The following is a 26,526-nucleotide window of genomic DNA, read 5'->3' on the forward strand; positions in this document are numbered from 1 at the left end:
AATAAATCCACCTCAAAGACATTTGTTGCCTCACTTCCTTCTTTAACGCAGAGCCTCCGCCGGTCAAAGTGACATGGCCTAAATGCTAATACAGTTTATGATGGACCCACCGGTGTGCCTTAACAGCACAGAAGGTTGCCAAAATATTCCAAGCACCTTTAAAACTCATGGAGCTGAATTTGTTATGAAATTCCAAGAAACGTTGACTTTAGGTTTTTTTTCTCTGCCTTTTCTGTGAAGTCGTGGCTTCACAATAGAACAGCACACCACCACTTCAATGTCAGCTAAGTCCTGGTGAAAGTCTTTTACATGGACAGGGTTTTGATTTGCCCACCTGGCAATCCTTCAAGCAGCTCTGTCGGAAACTTTTTCTGCTTTTCTAGATAATGCTTTCTTTTGTAGCTCCTATTTAGTAATTTCACTGCAAACGGAGAACGCAGTTACCTTTGAATAGTATTTTCTTACATTCTTTTTCTGCTTTTCTCGCCATCAACTCTTGTATTTTTCAGCATGTCAGGTTGAGAAATGATGTTTTTGAGGCTGAAGGTTGGGATAAGATTTGAAGGGTCACAAAATGTTAAATCTGATTTTTGCCTCTCTGGATTTATAAGACTTGATTAGAATATTGCATTTACAAACTAACATGTAAAAAAGCCTTATTAACTCATCTGTCTTCAGGTGTCAGCTTTATTGAGAAATAAAATCACTTACTGCTACTATTAATTTTTTAGGAGATGGATACTTTTATTAAAATGTTATGTAGCCACTCTGTTGACTGTGGCTCCTTTCACACGGTAATTTGTCCGTTAACAATTATTTTCTTCATTGATTAAGGTGGCGCTCATTTTCAAGTGATCAATAAAGTATTACAAAAGACCCAATTACAATTTCCCAAAGCCTGAGGTGGCATCTTCAGTTTACTGCTCCAGTAATTACTCTACTGTGTGGCTGAAACGTGATAAGTCAGGTAGGGAAATCATTTTCTTAGAAGAAAGTAAAAATATATCCTAGGATTAACGATTTCTGCTAATAAGGACAACATAAGTGTCTATATTTATGTTTTTTGTAACTTATGGAGCAGTATACTTTAGTATTTTGTTGTTTTGGGGAGGAGGAGACTAACAGTAATTGATTCTTAAGAATATTATTGCATGTAATTTAATTTAGGAGTATCAAGTTAAAGGGGGCAAAATGCAAAAAGATGCACAACCTCTTATTTTCCTTTTTTACAAAAGGAAAAAAAGAAGAAACTAACATGTTGCTTTGTTCATTGCTCTCCAATGAACTGCATTAATGATTGTGATTGTCACCTGAAGACATTTGAAACTAACGAACGGGTATGAATACTTTTCAGTCAGATTGAGATTCAGATATTTCATATTTGAGAACAAAAAGTAAGAAAAGCAATCCACATATCTACCACTTATTAATAAGATTTACAGAAGTTTAAATCCTTCATAATGAACCACAGACTCTCTTCACACTACTTGGAGTAATGAAGGCAAAAGGAAGAAATCCTGATACTTTAAAGTCACGAGCTCTTTAAATCTTTTCTTTTTCTTTAAGCATATTGATAAACGAAAGCACGTATGTTTACCCTGTGTATCATCTGCATCTCATGTTGCCCGTAACCTCTGTCTGTTGATGTTTTTTGGCATCTCCCTTCTCTGGTCGTCTGCTTCCCTCATCAACGACCTGTTGTCAAGGCAGCCTGTGTCCCATCTCTCATTGCCTGAGGCCCATCTGCCCGACATCTGTCTTTGTTAGTCAACATCATGGTGCGCTCCATCTCCAGCACGCTGCTATTCATCATAGTTCCTTCAAACTGTGCCAGCACCTGGGCCGTGGAGTGGCCGAGCCGAGCCGAGGTGTGACATGCAGGTCTGGGTCTTATTAAAGAGGCTGTTGACTCTCTCTTCTGCCCTCTCTGAGCCTCTCGATCAGTCACTTTCTCCTAGTTGATCCACAACTGATCATCCCTGTCGAGGCCAGATTTAGCCACTTTCTCTCTCTTTCTCTCCCCATGTGTCTTGTTCTCTGTTTTTTGGCTCTCTATTCCTCCAGAGTGTTGTTTTTATCTGTCTAATGATGATCGATTGTGAGAGGCACGTTTGTTTTCATGCAGAGCGCTGATTTTGTTTGTGTCTCTGCCTGTTTTTGTGCATTTTTCCCCCTAATTTCCTTTTTTTTTTGTTTTGCTTCTCTGCCACCGTCGTACTTCCTCATATCCTTCCCCATCTGCCTACCAGGTGGAGTACGATGGCCTGACGGGGCGAGTGGAGTTCAACAGCAAAGGTCAGAGAACCAACTACACCCTGCGGATCCTGGAGAAACACAGAGGAGGCCACAAAGAGGTCAGGAGCCACCTGTTATGATGAGGCAGCCAGGTCACAGCAGCCTTGGGCTTTGGGTTAGTTACAGGTCACCTGGATGGTTTCAGAGAGCCGGCAGAGGCATTTTACAGGAAGGTTAGCGCCATCACAGATTCCCCCTGACGCTGCAGAGATCTCTGCTTTATTAAACAGATGTGTGTTTAACCAGAAGGCCTTTCACTCTGCAGTAGACACATATTTAGTACAATAGAAAGCTTGGCCTTTAGATGCTTTCCACGTTGTTGCTTCTCTTTCAGAAAGATTTTTTTTATTGCAAATCCAGTCCAGGTCATATGTCTTTGGATTTATTTATTTCTCCCGTTGGCTTTCTGTTTCACCTTTGACTCATGTTGCATTTTTACTTATGTTACTTGTCCTGAACTATGAATACATAAAAAAATCATACATTAGTTTCTTATTATTCTGAAAAACAAAACATTTCTTCTTATAATTTGACATCTTCGCTCACACTTTATCTAATTAATAGCCGTCTTTGTGAAACCTTAACTGAATTTGCTGGAGGCTTGCAGCAGGCTTGATCTGTATTGATTTTGGACTCCTTTGTCTTCACATGAACTATGAGCTCGGTTTGTTTTCTGGAGCAACAACAACAAAAAAATCATTAAGATGGTCCTGAATGTAAAATTCTTATATCTTATGAGCCCTATCTCAGTATGTAACATTCACAGAGAGGATTTGGTATTAAACAGACGAGACTTTGAGTCAAAAATAGTTTTATTTAAAAAAAATAATCGTGCATAAACAACTATTGATGGGCTGCATCAACAGGATTAAAACTACTCTGCTTTTGACAGGGATTTATTTTTAATTAAGTTATTTTTCTTATTTTGTGTAGCCCTAAATAAACCACATTATGAATTTCACTAAGCAAATGGAGGCTGAATAAAGATTTAATTATTAGTGTTGAAAATGTTTCCATTTTGTTACATTACAGCCAAAAGCTTTAATGAGTTTACTGCTGTTTTATGTGGCAGACCAAACCAAAGCAGGAAATGACCGTACAGCTTTGACATGCATCTCCATTCAGCTCTACTGGCTCATGTCTCAGTGTTCAGAGGAATCTTCCTCAACATACAATGTTTCGGATGTAAACCTGGTTAAATTCTGGTCTCGTATGACTAAAGTACCTTCTTCTACTTGAGCCACACAGCAGTCGTAGCTATCAGGACTTTTCTTTCAGATATCGCTCATTCTGTTGCTCTTCTAATAACGACCACGGGTGAATCTGGTAGAAATGCTCTACTTCTGGGTCTGTTTAGGTGGATAACCATGTTTTGTTAGGTTTGCAGTCCACAGCAGACTTAACCATTGAGCTTACAGGTTGAACTGCGCTCTGTGAAATATTCAAAACTTGGGAAAGGGTTTTGTAACCTAATGTTGCTTTAAACTTCTCCACAACTTTATCCCTGACCTATAGGCCGGGTTCCCTGGTCTACATGATGGTGGTTGTTTACTAATGTTTTCTAGTAAATCTCTGAGGAGCTGTATACATACTGAGATTAAATTACATACAGGTCAACTCTATTTACGCACACTGGGGCACGGCTGTTCTGTTGCTGCTGACCTGCAGTTCTCACCCTGCTGCTTACTGTATTTTTAATCTGTTGTATTCATTGTTTTTATGCTCTACATGAGTGTGAGTATGATGACCTTACGACATTCTTGTTGCTATGATAAATCATTTAATGTTTTAATAAATGATACATATATTTTTACCTGTTTTGCTGTAGCCATTTTTCTTATTTCTAAAATAAGAAATACAGCTTTTGTGTATGTTTTGTATGTTATTACTGGCTATAAACCAAAGGCAGAGCTGCACATGTTCGAACTATTAAACATTCATGTTTGTTTTTGTAGTTGCTAATTAGAATATACAATATGAAGGCAATTGGTTGCACAACATTTTATTTGGAGTATTGGAGAAAAAGGTGTTGAAGACAAATTCAAATCACACTTTAAAGTTTTTCTTCTATAATATAACTGCACTACCTTTAATGCATTTATAACTGTTCTATAATTCTAAAGCTACAAAAGATGAAAAACTTCAAGGCACTACATCAGTCAGAGCACAACAATGTAAAATACAACACAAAAAACTGGTAAAGTCCTAAAAATTTCTGTCATTATCTGCAAGAAAAAGCAATCCAAGTCAAGCAGTTTCATTCCCGTTTTTATTTATTTGTATAAATTGTGCTGGCTGGCTAATCCCATAACCAAATAACATCCTGGGAGTTTCGTCAAAAGTCATTATAATTTTCTGATGGCCTCCTTAGAAAAGTATTAGGAATAAGTGAAGAGAGATTAAGCATTAAAAAGCTAAGTTTAAGTGATTGCAGGGAAAGCTGCTTGTCTGGAGGGAACGCTTCCTCCGTCCTTCTCCTCAGTTTGTCTCCCAGATCTCTGCTATCAGCCAGGTGTCTCCAACACTTACACAAAAAGCCATTTTCTCACTTAAAGCTAAACTCCAACTCAGCCGAGAGCGTGGCTGTAGTAATTAACATTTTAACTTTGCCCACCTGTTTGTATGGTGACATCCACTTTAGACGCCAGCAGCGGTTCACGAATAAAAAAAAAATAATAAAAAAAATGCTTTCAAGCGTCAGAGCAGGATAAAAACTGTAATAGAAACGGTGCAGCGGAGCCATTACCACTCCTCTGATCCACTGACACGTGTGCGGTATATTCCTAGGAAATGCCTCCGTGAGCCGCTGATCCACTCGGCACGTTGGTTAGGTCATAATCACACACTTATGCACCTAAGTGACTTCACTGTCTCCATAAAATAGAAATAAATGCTCTGCTATGCAATTCAACAAAGGTGTGAATAAAGAAAAGAGACGCGGCTATAAAACAGCTAATCATGGATGCTTTTCATTCCCATCAATGCCAGCCTGTCACCAGCTCATTGCTTTGCTTGTAAATAGCAATTGGTTTATAATGGCACATATTACTGCAGTTCTTTTGGCTCCTGTGGGAACTATTATATCAATATAGATACACGGTACATAACAGGTTGAGAAGAGAAAATACAGAATATACAGTGGCGAATGTAGCTTGCGTTTTAAAGTAGACCACTGGGATGGCTGTGCTGACTGATGTACTTGAGCTTGTAGTGTGCTGCAGTTTAAATTTCTATAAAAACTGATTCAATTAGAGCTTAAGAGTGCATCATTTATTCCACAGTGGTTATTGATTTTCTCTTGTTTTGTGTTCTGTGTTAGATTGGGATCTGGTACTCCAACAACACTTTGGCAATGAACTCCACCAGTTTGGATATTAATGTCTCAGAGACGCTGGCGAACAAGACCCTGATTGTCACCACCATCCTGGTAAGGTCACAGCTAGCTACCTCACAAGTGTCCACACTGGCAAGTAGAGTTGTTTTTGTGCTTGCCTGCTGTGCTGGAGCTCACGCTGCGTTTTGGTCTCTTTCTGGCAATTTAGCCGTAGCTGTAGCTGTCATAGAAACTGACAGAGCGCTGAGAAGGACGTGTTACTTAAATGAGGCTGCCAGAGTGCTGGTCTTTTATTAATGTCCTGCTGTCCTTTGGCTGTTTAGATGTTTAATGACATCTTAAAAACAGTAATGTCTTTGCTGATCCATCATCTTCCTTCTCACAATAAATACCTTGTATTCACTGTTTTAAGGGATTAAACTAAAATCAAAATAAATGTGTTGTGTGACGTTGCTCTTTTGGGTCTTTGTTTAAAAAAATAGGAATAAAATCAAAGAAGCAATACAGAGAGAAAATGGATCTTGGTTAAGGTAAAGCAACTCAACTGTCAGGAATATGGACGGAAAGTGCCCTGTGACAAGACCGGTGTCATCCCTGTCCCCAAAACACCTGGAGTAGCTGCCGTGTTGCACTTACCCACGTTACCATGAAGTGCTTGGAGCACGTAGTCGAAGCCCTCACATCCTCCCCGGCTGCTGCAGCTGACCTGCTGCGTTTTGCATGTAGGCCAAACCGTTTCCAGAGATGAAGCAATAGCTTCTGCACTGTGCTCTTCCCTCCCTCGCCAATAAATCAAGGAAATATGTTTGAACACTGCAAAAACTAAAATCTAAGCAATATAAAATATCTTAGATTAAGGGGATTTATGCTTGTTTCTTTTCTGGCAAGGTACTTTTTCTCACTAGGAGAAGGTATCCTTCAGAGAGGTGTGTTAGGTCCAATCTTTTTCACCCATGAATGTCCAGCCAAATTTAACCTTAACTCCAATATTATACATATTTGCAAATGGAACCATTATCATTTTTTTGCACATCAGATACTGAAGAATAATTTAACACTGAAGAAATAAGAAGCCGGTCATCTTAGTTTCAGGACAACAGCTTACTGAAGTTCAAAAATCTCTGGAAAGCTAAAGGGGGCTGTTGGGGAAGAGCTTGCCTGAGGATTTTTAGATCAATATGAGTGAGGATCAAAGATGACCTAATCAGAAATCAGCAAGGCAGAGGGCTTGTTTCTGCCACAACCGAGTAGTTTAGGTTGGACTCACTAACCAGCTTCTCTCAATGCACCACTGAGAATATTTTTGACATGCTGTTTCACAGCCTGTTACAGCAGCTGTAATGCTCTGTTCTGAAAAGCTCTGCCGAGGTTTCTAGATGATTACAGAGTTACCAAAACAGCAGCATGAGCCACACAGGAGCGCTACAAACTGCACTGGAGCAAGAATTCACTGAAGATCATCCAGCCATTAGGCAGAAGCACCTGCACACTTACCAGCCGATTCAAGAACCGTTTCTGTCCAGAAGCCACCGGCATTCAGAACTGAAGAAAAACAGCGCTTTCTATTAATTCAGGCATTTTACCTACAATTAAATCCTTGAATTTACACTGAATTTTGTAAATTTACACAAATTACACCCTTCTGCACTGTAGCCACTGAGTCCATCCCACACACTGTTTAGATGTCAGATCATCCTATTTATTTCATTTTTTCTATCTATCTTAAGGTCATTAGCATAAAGTGGATAGGGAAAAAAAATCAAAAATGTTTATTGTTAAAATTTGAGAATTATTAGTTGTTCTCTTACAGTACAATGCTACAATTTGTGATATTTTACACTTGTCTGTTGCAGTAAATTTAAGCTAAATGCTGGCTATGTGGTTAAGTGATTTGTTTAGTGGTAGACTTTTTTTTATTTTCTATCAATCAACACATTTCTGATTCAGTTTCTATTGCCAGAGTTTCTGAAACGTCATTTTTCTTGTGAAACTTGATGCATTTATTTCTCTGCTGCACCACTTTTGAGATAAATCAGGTACTTTCTATGATAGCCTTGCTGCTACCCTGGTTTATCTGCATCGGTTTTACTCACCGGGCAGACTGTAGTTTTTTAATCTGTCAAAGTCCCACACAAACCTGCATCTGCAGCCATCTCCCACTAGCGAATTATGTCTATTGAAGCAATTTTCTATTAGCGATCTGTAGCTGTAAGAGACTCACAGGGCAGATAAAAATGTTCTACAGTGTACCGACTCGGCTGAGGCGTGCTGACCTTTACCCATCAGAGGTCAAACTTTGGAAAAAACGTTTTTATAAAAATCCCTTGACACATTTAGAGATACTTTTTCTTCTACTGTCAGATGTTTTAAAATGACTGGTAACTGTTAATAGATTTACAGTAGAGACTTGAAAAAAATGTTCAGTCTTGTGAAAGGATTTCCCCCTTTTTGTGTTTATTCAGTTTTTACCTTTTTGTCACACTTAAACGTTTGAGATCATCAACCAGATTTTTTAATTTAAGACAAGGATAACCCTAGATGATGAATAGGTGATGATTTCACTTATGTAGAGAAAAGGTTATCCAAACCACTCTGGTCCTAAGTAAACCGGCTCCTTGGTAAATTAGAAATCATTTACCTGTCTCACAACATGAAGTATGAAGTAACTAAAAGATTTCAAAAAGCAAAACTTTATGCCTTTATAGAGAGAAATTCAAGAATAGATGAGAAACAAAACCATTGAGATCTGTCATGCTGGAGAGAGTTACAGTGCATTTTCTTAGGCTTTGTGAACCACAGAGACCATTACCCACAAATAGAAAGAAAAAAAAAAAACATGGAACAAAATTACTCAGTCTGTGGTTATGATTCAGCATTAAAAAGAGACTTGGCAAAAATGGCATCTATGAAAAGAGTTTGGAAAAAGGTCAACTTCACATTTACCAGAAAACATATTGATTAATATTCTATGGACTAAAACAAAAGTGGAACTTTTGGAAAGATGTGCATCACACTGCATTTGGTATAAACACAGCAATTCAGACAAAAAGCATCGGCCATGAGGGTGACGGTGTGTTAGTCTGGAACTGGACAGTGTTCTCATTTCTGCTCTCCTAATGTAAAAAACAAACAAAACAAAAAGGTTTTAATGAGCCAAAACAAAGTCTGGATATTATAGCACATCCTTAAACTGCTGGTTCAACTTGAAAACCTTATAGTGCAGCTGAATTTAAAACAACCAAAATGTGATGTAAAGACTCATTCTCAGTTATTATAAAAGGTTGATGGCAGTGATTGCCACTAACTAGTTATTATGTTGGTACCTTGAGTTGTTTTTGGTTTATTTCTCTAATCTTTAGTTTCTTATTTTCATTAGATCAGTTTAGTTTCTGTTTTTAAGTTCAAACTTCTTTCTTAGTGATTCTAGTTTATCTCTTGTGTCAAGTTGTTCCAAGTTACTCCAGTTTTATTATTATGTTATGTCTACTCATTCTTTAGATTATTTCCCAGTCCCCTTTGCAGTTTCTCTCTCTCTCTCTCTCTCTCTCTCTCTCTCTCTCGCCTCATGAACCACTTTCTCTCTCTTCTCACGTCTTCAACCAGTTTGCCCATCAGCCCCATTGTTCCACATTCACTCTCCCAGTACTTAAGCACTTCTGCTCCTCCCAGTCTTTGCCGATTCCTCCTGTTAACTCTGATTACTTCCCTGTTTCATAATGTTGGCTTTTCGTTCTGGATTTCTGTTTTTGTTTGGCTCTGGCTCCCTGTGTGTTTTTGTAAGTTTTTTTCATTTCTTTTTTTCATTAAACATTTTTCATCTACAAGCTCCATCTGCCTCTGCATTTGGCTCCACTTTAAAACAACACATCATGACATGTTAGTATTTTGGGGGTTGGCTTTGCTAGATTTTACTGTTATTAAAAAATCATTTGAAGTTTGATTTTTTGTGTTAAGTTGTCTTTGATATTAAAAACTGTGTAATCTTCTAAAATTTAAGTTTGACAAAAAAGGAAAAAAACGCTAAAAAAATATCGGGGACTAAATACATTTTTATTAGCTCATTAATTTTGTTGCAAAGAATTAGCTCAAACCTTTGACACCAATTGCATCTCTCCAGTTAATTTGAAGCAAAAAAGCAGAGCACAAAAACTACGCTCCTCCATATGCTAAACAAGTTAATGAGAAAAACTTTGAACTGCCTTGTCATTTAAACCTTAATTAGCTGTTTGAAAATCCCTACAAGAAATCAATAGTGATAAGGTAGCATCTTCTACAGCTAAACACGCTGCCCGTTTTAGACTGAGATTCGTCATGTTTTCCCTCTGCACAGGAGAACCCGTATGTGATGCGCAAGGACAATTACCAGGATTTCGAGGGAAACGAGCAGTACGAGGGTTTCTGTGTTGACATGCTGAGGGAGCTGGCAGGCATCTTAAAATTCTCCTTCAAGATCAAGCTGGTGGATGATGGGCTGTATGGGGCCCCGGAGCCCAACGGCTCTTGGACCGGCATGGTTGGAGAGCTGATCAACAGGGTGAGTACTCTGCAGAGCGCGTGCAGCAATAACAGCCAGAAAATGTGCCACCAACACACAGCGATTCATCCACACAGCCACATACTTGTGCACACACTTGTGCTGTAGCCCCAAACCACAGTTCTGCTGTAACTCCCCATGTCTCAAATTGCCCTCAGAGGGGAGTAACACTCTTATCTAGGACAAAGGCTGAATTGATAATTCCCCAGAAGAGACTGAAAAATTTGCTAAATATTGCCCGCTCTGCGTTTCCAAGCTGAAAACCACTTCTAACCACTTTCTTTTGCATATATACAAATATAAAAATGTTTTTTCCACTCAACCTGTCCAGGCCTTTTGAGCCTGTGACTGACACTCTGGTTGAAGCAGGCTAATGAGAGCCCCTCTCTGTTTAATTACCATACGGTATACTTCAATTACCAAGCCATGGTCCCTGTGTGGGGTCTGCCACAGCGGCGCTCCCCCGGCTCTCCATGCTTCCTCACCCTCCCCGCCCTCCTCGTAGCCCGATCACTCGGCTGTAATTAGTAGCCCGTGTTCATCAATTAGCTTTTAATGGAAGAGATGAAGGGGAGGCAGAACGACCAGAGACCTGCAGGTTTTATGCAGGTGGAAAGACCAGGGACCTAGTGTTTACTTTCAATTAGCTTAATTTGGATCATGGAGAAATAGTACGAGCGTGTGCAAGAGAAAATAGCACGTCTGCATATTTCTTAAACGGTGGCACAGTGAACTTTTAACATCCGCTCAGTGTGGTGCCTTGCAGAAGTATTCAAACTTTTGCACCTGAATTTTCCCACTGAGGGACATTCTGTACACTATAAACCTTTACATCCACAAAACTGCAACCAAGTGCAAGAACAGAAAATGATGAAAGACAAGAAATTTAACAAATAGCAGCCAAAAAATTGTGCTGCCTTTGTTTTCACCAATGATTTTTCTCAGCTTCTTTCCAAAATAGATCCTGTTTGATTGAAAGCATCTCTGAACTTCAATACCACAAAGTTGCGATTTTTTTATTTTTTTTATTTTTGAACCTTTCCATTTTAGCTCTTGCTGAATGTTCGGGTTTGTTTTCCTGTTTGAAGCTCAACCTCCATCCCAGTCGTCACGTTTTTTTTCAGCCTGTAGCAGGTTTGGCTCTAGGATTACTCTTTATTTTGCTTCACCATAAACTCCCATAAACTCTTACAAGCTTATCTGTCACTTTTGAAAAGAACTCTCCCCCCAACATGATGCTGCCAACACCATATTTCAGAGCAGAAACAGTTTCTACAAGCACAAAAATAGTGTTAGTTTTCCACCCTGCATTTTTTTCCCATATATTTCTTTTACACGAAGGTCGGAAAGTTCAATTTTATACCAAAGTGCCCTCTTCTATGTTTGCTGTGTTGAACTGTTTTCTCTGAACAGCTGGGTTTAAAAATAGATCAGATTATGCACATGTGGACTCTTCTGAAAGTGATTCACTGGGTCACATTTTATTTCGGTGCAACACTGCCAATGAGGTATTATCTTAAAATGTTGTAATTTAATATTAAGTAAGGAACAGAATCATTTTCCTTCCACATCATAATTGTTTATTTAAAATCCAAATCAGTTACAGTGGAGTATGTGTAAAACTATAAAAAGCAAGAAACTGGTATCAACATGTTACTGTGTCTTTCTTTCTTTCTTTTTTTTTTTTTTGCTGACCGCTTTCTGTACTTTTTCTCTTGTCCTTTGCCGTGTCTATCTCCTGCTCACCCCTGCTGCTATCTGCCCACCCATCTATCTGTGTCAATCCTCCAGAAAGCGGACCTGGCCGTGGCAGGCTTCACCATCACATCAGAGAGGGAGAAAGTTATCGACTTCTCTAAGCCTTTCATGACCCTGGGGATCAGCATCTTGTACCGAGTTCAATTGGTGAGGGTGTTATCTCAGGCCGTCGGCCACCTGCTGGCTGATACTTACTTCAGATCCTGTACTGGATTTGATATGTTTTTAAGTCCTCCCATTGATGAAGAAGACGCCAGGCCGAAGTCGCTTGAAACGAGCGAAACCGCTTATTGCTCGAGAGTTGATCCCTTTGATTGTATTAGTGTAAGTCCTCAATGCAGTTTATAGTGAGAATTTATTTTTGCTCAGTAAGTCAGAGCTGTGTTACAGTGGCAGCTTTACATTGCTAATGAGGTTTTGGGCCTGCGCCAGGCGCGCTCTGGCAGACAGCATTGTTAAACAGCATTTATGGATCGAAGCATTAGAGTATCAAAGCACTGCAGACTCTGTATTAAAGTGAGGGGGAGTACACTGCCCTCCTGTGGTGCGAAGGGGACACCTTTGATAGCAGCTTCTGTCTGTCCCCATCTGTCCCAGATTTCTCATCTATCTGCGTCTTTACTTCTTCTTTCTCCACCTTGTTTCAGGGTCGGAAGCCAGGCTACTTCTCCTTCCTGGATCCTTTCTCTCCAGCTGTCTGGCTCTTCATGTTACTCGCCTACCTGGCTGTCAGCTGCGTGCTCTTCCTGGCAGCAAGGTCAGTCCATTACATCACACACTGCGCTGATTGTCTGCAGCTCACATCTGAGCTCTCTTGCCATTTATATTGCTAAACACAAGCCACCTGTCATCTATCATCTTTCCCCTGGACATGTCCCCTCACACGGCTTGACAGGGGTTGTATGACTGATTGGCTTGTTTAAACGACAGAGGTGCATCACCGTGCTACAGCTTGTCCTCGAGGTTGCTTCAACGGACTCCCCCTCTCTCGCCAGGTTGAGCCCCTACGAGTGGTACAACCCTCAACCGTGTCTGCGGGAGCGCAGGGACATACTGGAGAACCAGTACACACTGGGAAACAGCCTGTGGTTCCCCATCGGCGGCTTCATGCAGCAGGGATCAGAGATAATGCCCAGAGCCTTGTCCACCAGATGTGTCAGCGGTGTGTGGTGAGTTGGAGAGGAGTGAGGCTGTTTCTGTGCCTCTGCAGCTTAACGCCTCCCGTCGTCTTAGAGATGGGTTTTATATGGTCTCCTTGTTTCGATGTTTGACCTTGATGTTGTAAAAAGACATTTGGGCGGAAAGGCTGCTTTTAGTTTTTACCTGCGCACATCTTGAGAACGAGTTTAAGGACATGCAGAGTTTGTGATGTGACTGAATGTGGAAGCTAATGTACGAGAGAGAATAAGAAGATTTAACCGCTTTGTGATTCTGAGAGCTTCTCTAGAGGCCAGCTGTGTTTATTTCTCTTTTAGTCGTCTTACCACAAATTGAAAAGGCTTTTTGTGTTCAAAGATGTGGGAAGACACTTAACAATGGCTTGTATCTTGTAAGCAGTTATTTTGTTGCATTTCTGCCAGAATATTTAGATATTAAATGCAGTCTTGGGATTTGGGGTAAATAGCTGACACAAAAGTTTCTTATTCCTGAGTGTCAATATTTTATGCAAATAATGTACAAATGCAAAGCCAACAAAAAATTCAAGTTTGATGATGCTCCCGAGGGAGCTCTGAAAGACGTGTGCTGAGAAAGAAGTAAGCGCTGCGAGCAGAGGAGACGGAGGAAAAGGACAGGAACAGCAGATCACTCAGTTGAGTGAGGGGGAAAATTAAAAACGTGTCTGGAACGTGATGTTCCTTTTGAAATACGCTGCTAGGTAAGCAAGGACGTCCAGTTTCTACAAGGTTATAACTGTTAAAACATCTCAAATATTTAACTACTGTTTTTACAATGTTTCTAAGATTTGAGAGTGAAATAAAGCAAAATTTATTTTTATTTTTTTTACTGACGATATTGTGAAGAAATATAACATTTCAAAGTTTTAATTTCTAAGCGTTTTTATAATGTGGAAAAAAGCATTAATCCAGGAGATGTCATGTGCCATCATGTGTGTATCTTAATGCCAAAAATCTACCTCCATACACATATGAACTTTAGTGATATCCCATTCTTAATGCAAATGTTATAATGACATTATTGGCTCACCCTTTGCAGCAACAACATCTACGACTTTTCTGGGAAATTTTCCACAAAATTCAAGAATGTATTTCTGAGGATTTCTGACTATAGAAAGCCTTTCTGAGGTCAGACCCTTTTGCTCTGTATGAATGCCTGACTGTCTTTTTGTAGTGATTCTCAGCCATGTTGGAACAGGAACAATAGATCCCTAAACTGTTCCCAGAAGGTTTTTGAGGTTGAAGTTGTCTAAAGTTTCTGGGTTTGCTGAAGAAGTCAGAGTTACTGGAACTGGAACTGACGGGCAGGCAGAGCTCAGCTGCTGAAAAACTGATCCTTACAAAACTCTTTATGAGCTTAATCATTATAATACACGTAGTGTAAGTGAAGATGAATATCAATATGTGACTTCATAAAGTTTTGTGTAATGTCACCGAAGATTTACTCATAAAAGTTATTTCACAATAAAAGGTGCTGGTTCAACCTCCTCAGGTTTAAGTGTAATTTTTCTAGCACAATGCAACACTTACACATACATTCTGTATTCATGCACACCATAAATCACTAATTTGAGTGTGGGGACTTCAACTACATGTTTTTGTTCTATGCATGCTGACCAATAAATGAGAGTATTGTTTTGCAAACAAAACCAAGAAACAAAAAGTTGGTGTAACTTTAACTAATTCCAGTTTTTAAAGTAAATGAAAAATGCTTCTTCTTTTTTTTAATAATTTAGTTTTTGTATAGTAAAAGGCTAGGAAGATAATATTAGCGGAGACATATGCTCAGGTGCTGACGCCTGCAGAAATGGCACTCTTGGCTTTGGAACTGTACTTTCAAAACAGGGTTACCTTAATGAGAGTGATGGGTGGTGCTGTTTTATATTCAGTGCAATGACTTTCCAAACAGCTGTCATTGTCTTTCTCATATGCAAAGGAAATCTGTCTGTGTGGCTGGAAGGGTGCACAAAAGCATGAGCGAGGGGGGAGAAAACGCTGCCTGTGCTGAAACTTTGTGTTTTAAACAAAAGAAACCACAGCACAGAAAATGTAAGTGGTTTTAAAAAAACTTTTCAAATCCTTGCTATACCAGAGAAAGGCCCTTGCCAAGAAAAGGTAATTTCCCAGCTCAACAATCTGATTTTCTCCTGTATGTATGTAGATCAGATGAGAGAAGACCTGCAGTAACCTGATCTCTCCTGGTTTTCTTTCCCCTTCAAGGTGGGCGTTCACGCTCATCATCATCTCCTCCTACACGGCCAACTTGGCAGCCTTCCTGACCGTTCAGAGGATGGAGGTTCCCATCGAGTCTCCAGATGATTTGGCTGACCAGACCAACATCGAGTACGGCACCATTCATGGAGGAAGCACCATGACTTTCTTCATGGTAAAAACCGTCCTTCTGCTGCTAGTTTGTAGTATGTTTGTATTAGAGATGCACAGAATAGGTTTGATTTCTTCAAGGTCTGATTTACAGATTTGTTTTTTTTTTCTTTCCAAGGATTAAAATGCAGAGTAATTTGTGCAAATTTTGTTATAATGTGACAATGACAAATGAAAATGTACAACAGAATGGATGCTGTAGTTTTGAATCCAGCAGAGAAGAGGAATTATGGTCTTATGATTATTTTATGCTTCAGAGCTTTCTTTTACAAACTGTTTTTGAGTTTTTACTAAACTTGAAATAAAGTTGCATACCGCGAGTTCATATGCATGATCATGTTTTTCTTTTCTTTTTGTTTTTAGTGGATTTTACAGATTCATGGTGTTGCTTTATTGCGTTTTCTAAAGTGTTTGTATGTAGCTTGTATCCTGCTAGTAGGCTGAATGTTTGTTGTGACATTTCCTCTGAGTTTGTGTGTGCTCTTCTTTATGGCGGCTTGTATTAGGTGGGTGACTGCCTGTGTTTGCTTTATGAGAGCGCTCCAGGCATCTGAGTTGACATCTGTGCTTGTCGTGGTGTGTGTGTGTGTGTGTGTGTGTGATTTTCTCTCTCTCTGATGTTGGTTTGTTAGCCTTTGGGAACGTGTGCAGGTGAGAGTTTAAAAAATATATTTATGTGCATTTAAAGGAAGTGACTACATGACAAGTGGTGTTTGTTTTTCCCTTTCTGTCCCGACTATAGATGGAATGGAGTGTTTTGTGTTTGTCTTCATAAGCCGGTTTCATTGTTACGCCCCATTACCGCACTCGGTGCCTGATCCACAGAAACATACAAAGCCTACACGCATTATTACCTTCTCCAGTCTCTTCCTGTTTTCTCACATGTTCAGTTTAAAATACATACTGCAAACATAAACTATCTGCCACAAAAAACACAAAATGCTAAAAAATGTTAATAATTGCAACTTTTAGATGGTAAACCACCGTGGATTAGTGCTTGATTGCAAACATACTTTAAGTCTTACATCCAGAGACTGAAATGGCTTATGGGTTGATATTTTGTGATTTTTTTTATTTTTATTTTTTCCAACAATTTAATCTTATCAAGCCTCCGTAAAGGACAATTCTGGGCGAACATCTACACTTCTTCAAGATAAAACTAAAGCACTCGTCTCCCCTCCTTACCAGACTTTTCAGTTTAGTTTGATGGCCAGATCTTCACAGGTCTGCAGTGATGTGATACTCTTTTTATTTTTAGATGGCTTCAATTATGTTTTAAACCAGAAAATAAACGCACACAAAGTGCCTGTCATTTGTGTAAGCTCATTTTCCTTTTTGAGCCCACATTAAGCCACGTAGTCATGCAGAAAAGAACAGATATTTTTACAAATGAAAACTCTACTGTAGAGTCGTCCGTACTGACGACAAGCGAACAATATGACAGTAAAACCAAAATGCTCCAATATCCCAAAGCTTGCATTAAACTTCTCTACAATTCATCCAACTCATATCTTATTTCTAAACTATTTTCAAAACTGTGCATCACTTTATAGCTCTGCACTTCTTTATGTTTGACAGATTCTTAATGAAGTACAATGAAGCTTCCAGTTCTTATATGACATGTTCAAAAACAGATAGGGAATTAATACTTTCCAATTTTCTTTATCATAGTGTTAAGTTGAAGTTTGTCATGAAAGCTTTTCAAAAGTTGCAAAACTCCAAGACTTTTTACTAGATGAACACAAAACAAATCAAACTTTTTCCCAAGAAAATTTCTAATTTGCATTCTCACCCCAGTCAACACTGAGGTGCCTAAATGGAGCTTCATCAGTGAGGCAAGACAGACCATAATAGTTGTTGCTTCTGTTTCCAAGTCTTATTAACAGCATAACAAGAAATAACTCACTGCAAGGGTAATGCTATGTTTATATCGTTTATCACGATAAAGCACTAAAATGAATGTCTGGGCTTTATAATTGCATTGCGATGAACCATCACAGTGAAAGCAATGGCATTCATAACTGCTTAGTAGTGTGAAACTTTTGCAAGGTTGTTTTATCGCTGGAGTCGCCCACAGCTTTAACCTCCAGTAAACAGTTGCAGCCGAGATGTCAGGTTTATTGACCTAACATTTAAAATGGCTTAAAAATACTGTCAGAATAATCTTTGTTTCATGGTAAACCCACCAGATGGCAATTTTAGCAACAGAGCCAAGCAGTGTAAAAGCAGCACAGCTGCAGAACAAGTGATGTGATTGGTTATAATTCAGCAGTGCAACAGAACCACGGCTAAGTTGGCAACCAGCCTGTATGTCGTGTTTTCTCAGAACCCTCCGAGTGAAATCCAATCCAGTATTTACCCCTGTTTCCTCTGATTGACTTGTCTGGGGTTTGTTTTATTTGCATTTGTCTTGATGGCTGAATTCAGATGGTGTGTGAACCCTTTTATTCTCCACATACATTGTTGTTTTCAGACTCCACTGAAGTGGAGTCTGAAACACACTTTACAGCGTGTGTTTGCGTTTATTTGCTGACATGCTACTATCGAAGCAAAATGTCTGGGTGTTGCAGACAACAAACCAGCTGAAAACATGTGTTTCTGGTTCAGTTTGTGGTGTCGTCCAACTGAGCTAGAACCAAAATGTTCCTTATATTTCCTCCTTTTTTCTTGCTTGCCTTATATATTTTATTCAGGTTAACATTATTGAATATTCTTACTTTTCCATTTTTCTCCAGGAAGCATATATCTTATTTTATGTTCATCCTTTTTGCATTCATAGACATTTTAATTGATATTTTAGATAATTCTTCCCACTGCCGTTGTCCCATTTCTGTGCAGAACTCGCGGTACCAGACGTACCAGCGGATGTGGAACTACATGAACTCCAAACTGCCCAGCGTTTTTGTGAAAAGCACAGAGGAGGGCATCGCCCGTGTTCTCAACTCCAAGTACGCCTTCCTGATGGAAAGCACCATGAACGAGTATCACCGCGGCCTCAACTGCAACCTCACACAGATAGGAGGACTGCTGGACACCAAGGGCTACGGCATCGGCATGCCGCTAGGTAAGCATGGAGGAAAAACCGCTTTTGTAACAAAGCAAACAGAGGTCCATCATGTAAACAGTAGAGCTACAACTGAACAAATTTCAGTCATTGTTCAGGCACGTAAGGGTTTTAAAAAATGTTATAGAAGTTTAAAATCAAACAGAAGAAGATATATTTCTTTGTATGTCATTTGAGTAGATATAAATGGATAAATATTTATTTCTGTCCTCTACTTTTTCTTCATAATGTTCTTTTCTTCCCATTTGCTTTTTTATTTTATTGTCTTTCTGTTCAATGTTTTGCTATTTTACCTCCTCCTCTTTAGTTGTACTTAAGTGATGTTCTCTGCCTTGGTGAGTTTGTGTCTGGAACAATTTGACTGAAAGATAAATATTGCTGCAGCAGAATCGTCGCTCCTGCTATGTCAACATTACAGGTTGCTGCGTGTGGTTAAGGTGAGACTAGGGAGGAGTTTATGAGCTCCTACAGCCGCTGTTGATGTAACAAGCATTTCATCCTGGAACTTGATTCCTCAAAGTATAAATAAAATGGAAAAACAGAAACAAACTGTGGTGAGAGTAGAGATGAGCAAATGTGAGAGGAAAATGTGCAGGAATGTTAGAAATAATTGTATAAACTCAACAAAATAAAAATGCAAATAACAGAACAAATTAGCAATGTTTATCTTACACTGCACTGATTTTTTCTGGATATGGGTTTGATATCTATTAATTTATAGATCAACATTTACTTTATGTATTACAGCATGCAATAAATGAATTAATTAAAGAACCCACTTATGGATTTTTTTTATTTACAGAAAACTTAACTACTGGCAATTCCTATGAATTAAAAGTAGCAGAAACATGTTTTACTTTATAATTATTGATTAGACTTTTAAGATACTTTTCTTTAGTAATCCAGTTTTTCTTTTTTTCTTTCTTTTTTTTTTTTGCTTTCCTGAGAGTTTAGTACGACATGAAGCCTATTTCTATTAGTCACTCTCTAAATAGGAAAGACAAGAGAACATACCAGGTAACTTAAATCTCCAAAATGTACTTTTTTGGAGATTGCAGTAAAGATAATTTAACATTAAAAGTCTACATTAATATTTGAAGGCATTCGTATATATCTGTATGTGTAGCATACACGAAATAAACAAATAGCATATGATCCATATCAATGTTACTGTATAAGTGAAAAAACAATTAACATTTGTAATCTGTTACATGGTTTAGACTGAAAAAATGTTTCTGCAGGAAGCTACCCTGCAACTCAGAGGGGATGGAAAAAAACACTAAACTATAATATGAGGTCTATAAAAAAGCACTTTAGAATGACAGGTTTTCTTATCCTTATTATACTGAAATTTGTGTTCAATGGCTCCAGTAAGAATCATAATCTTTGTCTCCCATAATAGGCAGATTTAGCTTCTTATTACATTCAGTAGATCGGATTTCATATCCTAATGTCAATATGCTTTCAGAAATAAAACGGTGGAATATAAAACATCAATAACTTAAAAACTATCTGAAAGGAAACAAACAGATCAAGACGTGTTTGTGAATTAATGAGTGTGTGAGCCTCTTAAAGATTTTTCAAAAAGAAGCATAAACATCGTCAATAAGGATTAAGTGGTTTTTCAGGCTTCAAAGGCTACAATCGGCTTTTGTATTTTTTCCCTCTACTGACACGTCTGGAGCTTAAAGGTCACAGCCGATACAGCCGTTATGTCTCTGATTAGACCGGTGACACGTCAATAAATTATTGAAATTATTGGTCAATTTAATACCACATAACCTTGAAACTCTGTGCTTCGTAACCCTGCAGAGTTTTGCTGTATCTGTATGGAGATTGGAGACAATTAGCACTGTGCTGCATTATTTAACTAAAAACTTTGAAGTTGTAAAAATCATTTTATTTTAGGAATTTACTGTAGGCTTTTAAATTTAAAGTAAACGTAGACAAAAGGAAATATTTATTTTAGAATGTAGTGAAATGGTTTGTTTATTATCTTGGGCACATGAATAACATTTTTCCCTTGAATAATTTGACTAAGTAATTTTTGTTCAGGATGTGTTGGGTATGAAAAGTAGCAGTTTGCTACTGGTTTTCATAAAATGAAATGTGGTTGTCTTATCTATCTACCTGTCTCTTCTATATATTTCAGTTTGGTCGAGGTTTAAAATCTGCTTTTTGAAGAACTGACTAGCGAACACCTGGACTAGTAGTGGAATTAATATGCAAGTTATATAATTAAAATGAAATCTTCACAAAACAATCTCCAAACAAAAGAAAGTACACGTAAGGTTTGATCATTTTGTGATCATCTATACCTATAATTCAATACATAAACGAGGAAAAACATCCGGGTTGTTATCAAGTACATCAGCATACAAATTAAAGAAGTGAACTAATTTAAAGCCTACCTCCAGTCTTTGTTTTAAATGTCTTTTTTCCGCCTGTTTTCTCTGTATTTCTTCATTAAACTCCTTCATTTGTTAATTCTTATTTGGCTTCAGATATGAAAGGTTGAAGCTTATAGTGCCAAACAGAGTCGAGACCCCAGGAAACCTAATCACAGGCTGTCTGTCACAGTCGCAGAGCTCTTTTATAAGGTGGTAAAATTGCTCGAGAACAGAACAATGACACTACAGACGGGAAGGAATAGAAAACTGCGAATGTGAATACAGAAAGAAAATGAACATATAATGAACTGGGTTAATCACAGGCACTTTAAAAGTTAGGGCATGTGCTGAAACCTTTTTTTTTTTAACCTGGATTTGAATCTGGTTGTTCATTCTGCAGTCTTATTCACCCCCCTTCAAATAAAGTGTTACCATATAAATGACATTCTGTGCAACCACATTCTTAATATTATTCCACCAAAAAGATTTTAGGTTTTATGGCTCTGATTACAGGTTAAAAGGTTCCTGAGATAATCGGCCTTTATGTACATCACAGAAAACTGACGTTTTAACAGGGATGTGTAAACTTTTTAGACCTACTGCAATAGTGAATAAGATGATAAATGCAGCAGGACGGATCCTCAGAGTTTCAATGCCAGCTCCGCAGGGACGTCTTTTGTTTTGTTCAATTCCACGGTGACGTTCTCTGTGACATACCTCAGTGTTGCATTTCCTTAGAGAAGTTATGAACTGTTGCTGTCTTGAATCAGCCAAGGGACTCAGTCATTATTCCAGGAGCTATTTACAGTTGAGGGTAAAGTAGGTCACCTATAGCCCCAGTGAACTCTCTGAGAAACGGAGTGAGGAACGATCTGCAGAACCGGTGAACAGCTGCAGAGGAAGTGGCACAGTGACTGAACATTTCCAAGAAAGGGCACAGTGTTGCAAAACGTGCCCGACAGGGATTAATCTCACATCTCGCAGTGTAAACTTTACCAACAAAGCGAAAGAGGAGCGGGATTAAAAAGCCATTGCCTGCAAGAAAAGCTGAAACATTTGCTTGAGATCAGATATGCTAAACAGACACGTGTACTTTTGGCTGATTTGTGTGATTAGATCTTAGGAAAAAAAAAAGGCTTGTGTTGATTTAGTTTTTATCTATGGGATTAGAAAGTATTTGAAGTGGAAGTAATGAAAAGGAAGTTAATTGCTTTTCAACTCGTGCCTGGGTCTATTAAAGCCTTTTTCACTGTTTAGCCCATGGTGGTTGTGTCACCGATTCATCGGTCTGTTTTAATGAAGGGCCCAGTCTTGGCTGGACTTTCTGCTATGGATCAGGGGAGAGAAGAGAGGGATATGAAACAGAACGAAAGAAAGGAAGGAGAAGCATTTATATTTTTCTGAAGGAAACGGTGGACAGGAAGTTTTAGCGTAGGACTGTAAAGGCTTGATGGGATCTTTGTTGTTGTCTAAAAGTGTTAAAGGGAATAATAAATAAAGCAGCGATCCTGCTTAGTTTTATTGATTATGTGGAGCATTCACTGACAGAAGACGATGCTTGAGCAAATAATCCAAAGTAACGTCACAACTCTGCGTTTAGTTTTTTGCTTTAAAGAAGGTCGAATTCAGACGTTGAATTCTGTTTGTTTTCCTTTCTAAGCAGTTTTGACTTTGCTCATCCAAACGATACTCACCGTTAATCTGCTGAAACAGCTGGCAGCTTTTTCATAAAGAGATTTATCTGCTCCTTACAGTCAACTTTCATGTATTTATGGCTTAATACTCGCAATTTTTAGTACATTTACCCTTTAAATCTCCCCACTCTGCTCTTGTGGATGCATCTCATAACACTCTTTGATTTCTGCTTGAGCTGCAGCTGTACCACTGTCTCTGCCTCTGGATTTAATCTTGTTGTTTATCTCTCTAATCTTCTCTGTCTACTTACCACAAGATCACTTGTATCCACTTCAAAGCTGGATGCAGCTATGCTCTGTCTTTTACTCCTAAGTCTGCTATCATTTCATGTTTTTTTTTTTCTCTCCTTTACCAAAATAGCCCCTGATCCTTGTGCTGCACCTTTCCAGTGCTGGCTCTTATCTTGCCTCTTTGTCTTCTGCCAGGATCTCCATTCAGAGAAGAGATCACGCAGGCCATCCTCCAGCTGCATGAGAATAACAGGCTGGAGATTCTGAAGAGGGGGTGGTGGGACGGAGGCCAGTGTCCCAAAGAGGAGGACCACCGTGCCAAGGGTGAGCTGCCTTTCTTCTCTGCTGCCTCATCCTCTCTAATGTCCCCACTAATGGCTTCCTCACTCTCTGCTAGACTGCAGCTAATGGCTGATGTCTGTCCTGATGTCGCTGTAAAGGGACAGCAAACTAATCTAAACTGTTTGTCTCAGGTAGGGTGTAAGAGTTTGTGTAAAAAGCCCCAGTGTAAAAAGAGTTTATCTCTTAAACGCGTCCGTTTGGCAAAAATAGGATACAAGTATCTGCTCACATAAAAGCTTTTACATAAAGTTGAGACAAGTAAGACTTGCCGACATATCTTGTAGGAACAGTGCTGATGAGTGAAGCTGCAGGGGCTCGGAAATCTAGAGTTTCGATGCCAAGTGTGGGTCAAGCTCCAAAAATACGATTGCACATGTTGTGTAACGCGAGATGACAGCATTTTCTGTCAGACTCATTCCCCCTCCTGCAGATTGTCTGTTATTATGTGTAGAGGTTATAAAAGCAGAAACAGCAGATTATGAAACTGTTCTCATTTTATGACAGTAATTGTATAATCTGTTAAAAACAAAAAACTTTCTTTCATAAATCAGTTTGCGAAATATTCTTAAGGTATGGCTATGAGTGAAAAGCTTGGAAATGCACCAATCGGACCCTTTGAGAAAATCAAACAGCGGTGTGACTCCTATAAGTAATAACAAAATAGATTTGAGGAGTTTTTGTTAACCAAAGGGTCACATCAGTCTGTCGTATTTTGTAAGAGTGTTTTGGGTCGGAAGCAGAACCAAATAAATCTAAAAAAAGCTTTGAATGCATGTTCTTCAAGAAANCTTCTATGTTTGCTGTGTTGAACTGTTTTCTCTGAACAGCTGGGTTTAAAAATAGATCAGATTATGCACATGTGGACTCTTCTGAAAGTGATTCACTGGGTCACATTTTATTTCGGTGCAACACTGCCAATGAGGTATTATCTTAAAATGTTGTAATTTAATATTAAGTAAGGAACAGAATCATTTTCCTTCCACATCATAATTGTTTATTTAAAATCCCAATCAGTTACAGTGGAGTATGTGTAAAACTATAAAAAGCAAGAAACTGGTATCAACATGTTACTGTGTCTTTCTTTCTTTCTTTTTTTTTTTTTGCTGACCGCTTTCTGTACTTTTTCTCTTGTCCTTTGCCGTGTCTATCTCCTGCTCACCCCTGCTGCTATCTGCCCACCCATCTATCTGTGTCAATCCTCCAGAAAGCGGACCTGGCCGTGGCAGGCTTCACCATCACATCAGAGAGGGAGAAAGTTATCGACTTCTCTAAGCCTTTCATGACCCTGGGGATCAGCATCTTGTACCGAGTTCAATTGGTGAGGGTGTTATCTCGGGCTGTCGGCCACCTGCTGGCTGATACTTACTTCAGATCCTGTACTGGATTTGATATGTTTTTAAGTCCTCCCATTGATGAAGAAGACGCCAGGCCGAAGTCGCTTGAAACGAGCGAAACCGCTTATTGCTCGAGAGTTGATCCCTTTGATTGTATTAGTGTAAGTCCTCAATGCAGTTTATAGTGAGAATTTATTTTTGCTCAGTAAGTCAGAGCTGTGTTACAGTGGCAGCTTTACATTGCTAATGAGGTTTTGGGCCTGCGCCAGGCGCGCTCTGGCAGACAGCATTGTTAAACAGCATTTATGGATCGAAGCATTAGAGTATCAAAGCACTGCAGACTCTGTATTATAGTGAGGGGGAGTACACTGCCCTCCTGTGGTGCGAAGGGGACACCTTTGATAGCAGCTTCTGTCTGTCCCCATCTGTCCCAGATTTCTCATCTATCTGCGTCTTTACTTCTTCTTTCTCCACCTTGTTTCAGGGTCGGAAGCCAGGCTACTTCTCCTTCCTGGATCCTTTCTCTCCAGCTGTCTGGCTCTTCATGTTACTCGCCTACCTGGCTGTCAGCTGCGTGCTCTTCCTGGCAGCAAGGTCAGTCCATTACATCACACACTGCGCTGATTGTCTGCAGCTCACATCTGAGCTCTCTTGCCATTTATATTGCTAAACACAAGCCACCTGTCATCTATCATCTTTCCCCTGGACATGTCCCCTCACACGGCTTGACAGGGGTTGTATGACTGATTGGCTTGTTTAAACGACAGAGGTGCATCACCGTGCAACAGCTGAAGGTTGCTTCAACGGACTCCCCCTCTCTCGCCAGGTTGAGCCCCTACGAGTGGTACAACCCTCAACCGTGTCTGCGGGAGCGCAGGGACATGCTGGAGAACCAGTACACACTGGGAAACAGCCTGTGGTTCCCCATCGGCGGCTTCATGCAGCAGGGATCAGAGATAATGCCCAGAGCCTTGTCCACCAGATGTGTCAGCGGTGTGTGGTGAGTTAGAGAGGAGTGAGGCTGTTTCTGTGCCTCTGCAGCTTAACGCCTCCCCGTCGTCTTAGAGATGGGTTTTATATGGTCTCCTTGTTTCGATGTTTGACCTTGATGTTGTAAAAAGACATTTGGGCGGAAAGGCTGCTTTTAGTTTTTACCTGCGCACATCTTGAGAACGAGTTTAAGGACATGCAGAGTTTGTGATGTGACTGAATGTGGAAGCTAATGTACGAGAGAGAATAAGAAGATTTAACCGCTTTGTGATTCTGAGAGCTTCTCTAGAGGCCAGCTGTGTTTATTTCTCTTTTAGTCGTCTTACCACAAATTGAAAAGGCTTTTTGTGTTCAAAGATGTGGGAAGACACTTAACAATGGCTTGTATCTTGTAAGCAGTTATTTTGTTGCATTTCTGCCAGAATATTTAGATATTAAATGCAGTCTTGGGATTTGGGGTAAATAGCTGACACAAAAGTTTCTTATTCCTGAGTGTCAATATTTTATGCAAATAATGTACAAATGCAAAGCCAACAAAAAATTCAAGTTTGATGATGCTCCCGAGGGAGCTCTGAAAGACGTGTGCTGAGAAAGAAGTAAGCGCTGCGAGCAGAGGAGACGGAGGAAAAGGACAGGAACAGCAGATCACTCAGTTGAGTGAGGGGGAAAATTAAAAACGTGTCTGGAACGTGATGTTCCTTTTGAAATAAGCTGCTAGGTAAGCAAGGACGTCCAGTTTCTACAAGGTTATAACTGTTAAAACATCTCAAATATTTAACTACTGTTTTTACAATGTTTCTAAGATTTGAGAGTGAATTAAAGCAAAATTTATTTGTATTTTTTTACTGACGATATTGTGAAGAAATATAACATTTCAAAGTTTTAATTTGTAAGCGTTTTTATAATGTGGAAAAAAGCATTAATCCAGGAGATGTCATGTGCCATCATGTGTGTATCTTAATGCCAAAAATCTACCTCCATACACATATGAACTTTAGTGATA

General features: G+C 39.2%; 1 protein-coding gene across 1 annotated transcript in view; it reads left to right on the top strand.

Moving 5' to 3' along the window:
• Positions 1-26,526, top strand: part of LOC103136825 (glutamate receptor ionotropic, kainate 5) — a 134,791-nt gene that overhangs the window by 96,631 nt on the left and 11,634 nt on the right. The window contains exons 12-20 of the mRNA XM_016670476.1: positions 2,250-2,354; positions 5,615-5,722; positions 9,960-10,163; positions 11,955-12,068; positions 12,569-12,678; positions 12,917-13,090; positions 15,317-15,482; positions 18,317-18,542; positions 23,053-23,181. Of these exons, the coding sequence (XP_016525962.1) occupies positions 2,250-2,354; positions 5,615-5,722; positions 9,960-10,163; positions 11,955-12,068; positions 12,569-12,678; positions 12,917-13,090; positions 15,317-15,482; positions 18,317-18,542; positions 23,053-23,181 (1,336 nt within the window). The remainder of the gene's footprint in view (positions 1-2,249; positions 2,355-5,614; positions 5,723-9,959; positions 10,164-11,954; positions 12,069-12,568; positions 12,679-12,916; positions 13,091-15,316; positions 15,483-18,316; positions 18,543-23,052; positions 23,182-26,526) is intronic.

Source organism: Poecilia formosa, unplaced genomic scaffold (genome assembly GCF_000485575.1).
Source record: "Poecilia formosa unplaced genomic scaffold, Poecilia_formosa-5.1.2 Scaffold34, whole genome shotgun sequence".
Taxonomy (NCBI): Eukaryota; Metazoa; Chordata; class Actinopteri; order Cyprinodontiformes; family Poeciliidae; genus Poecilia; species Poecilia formosa.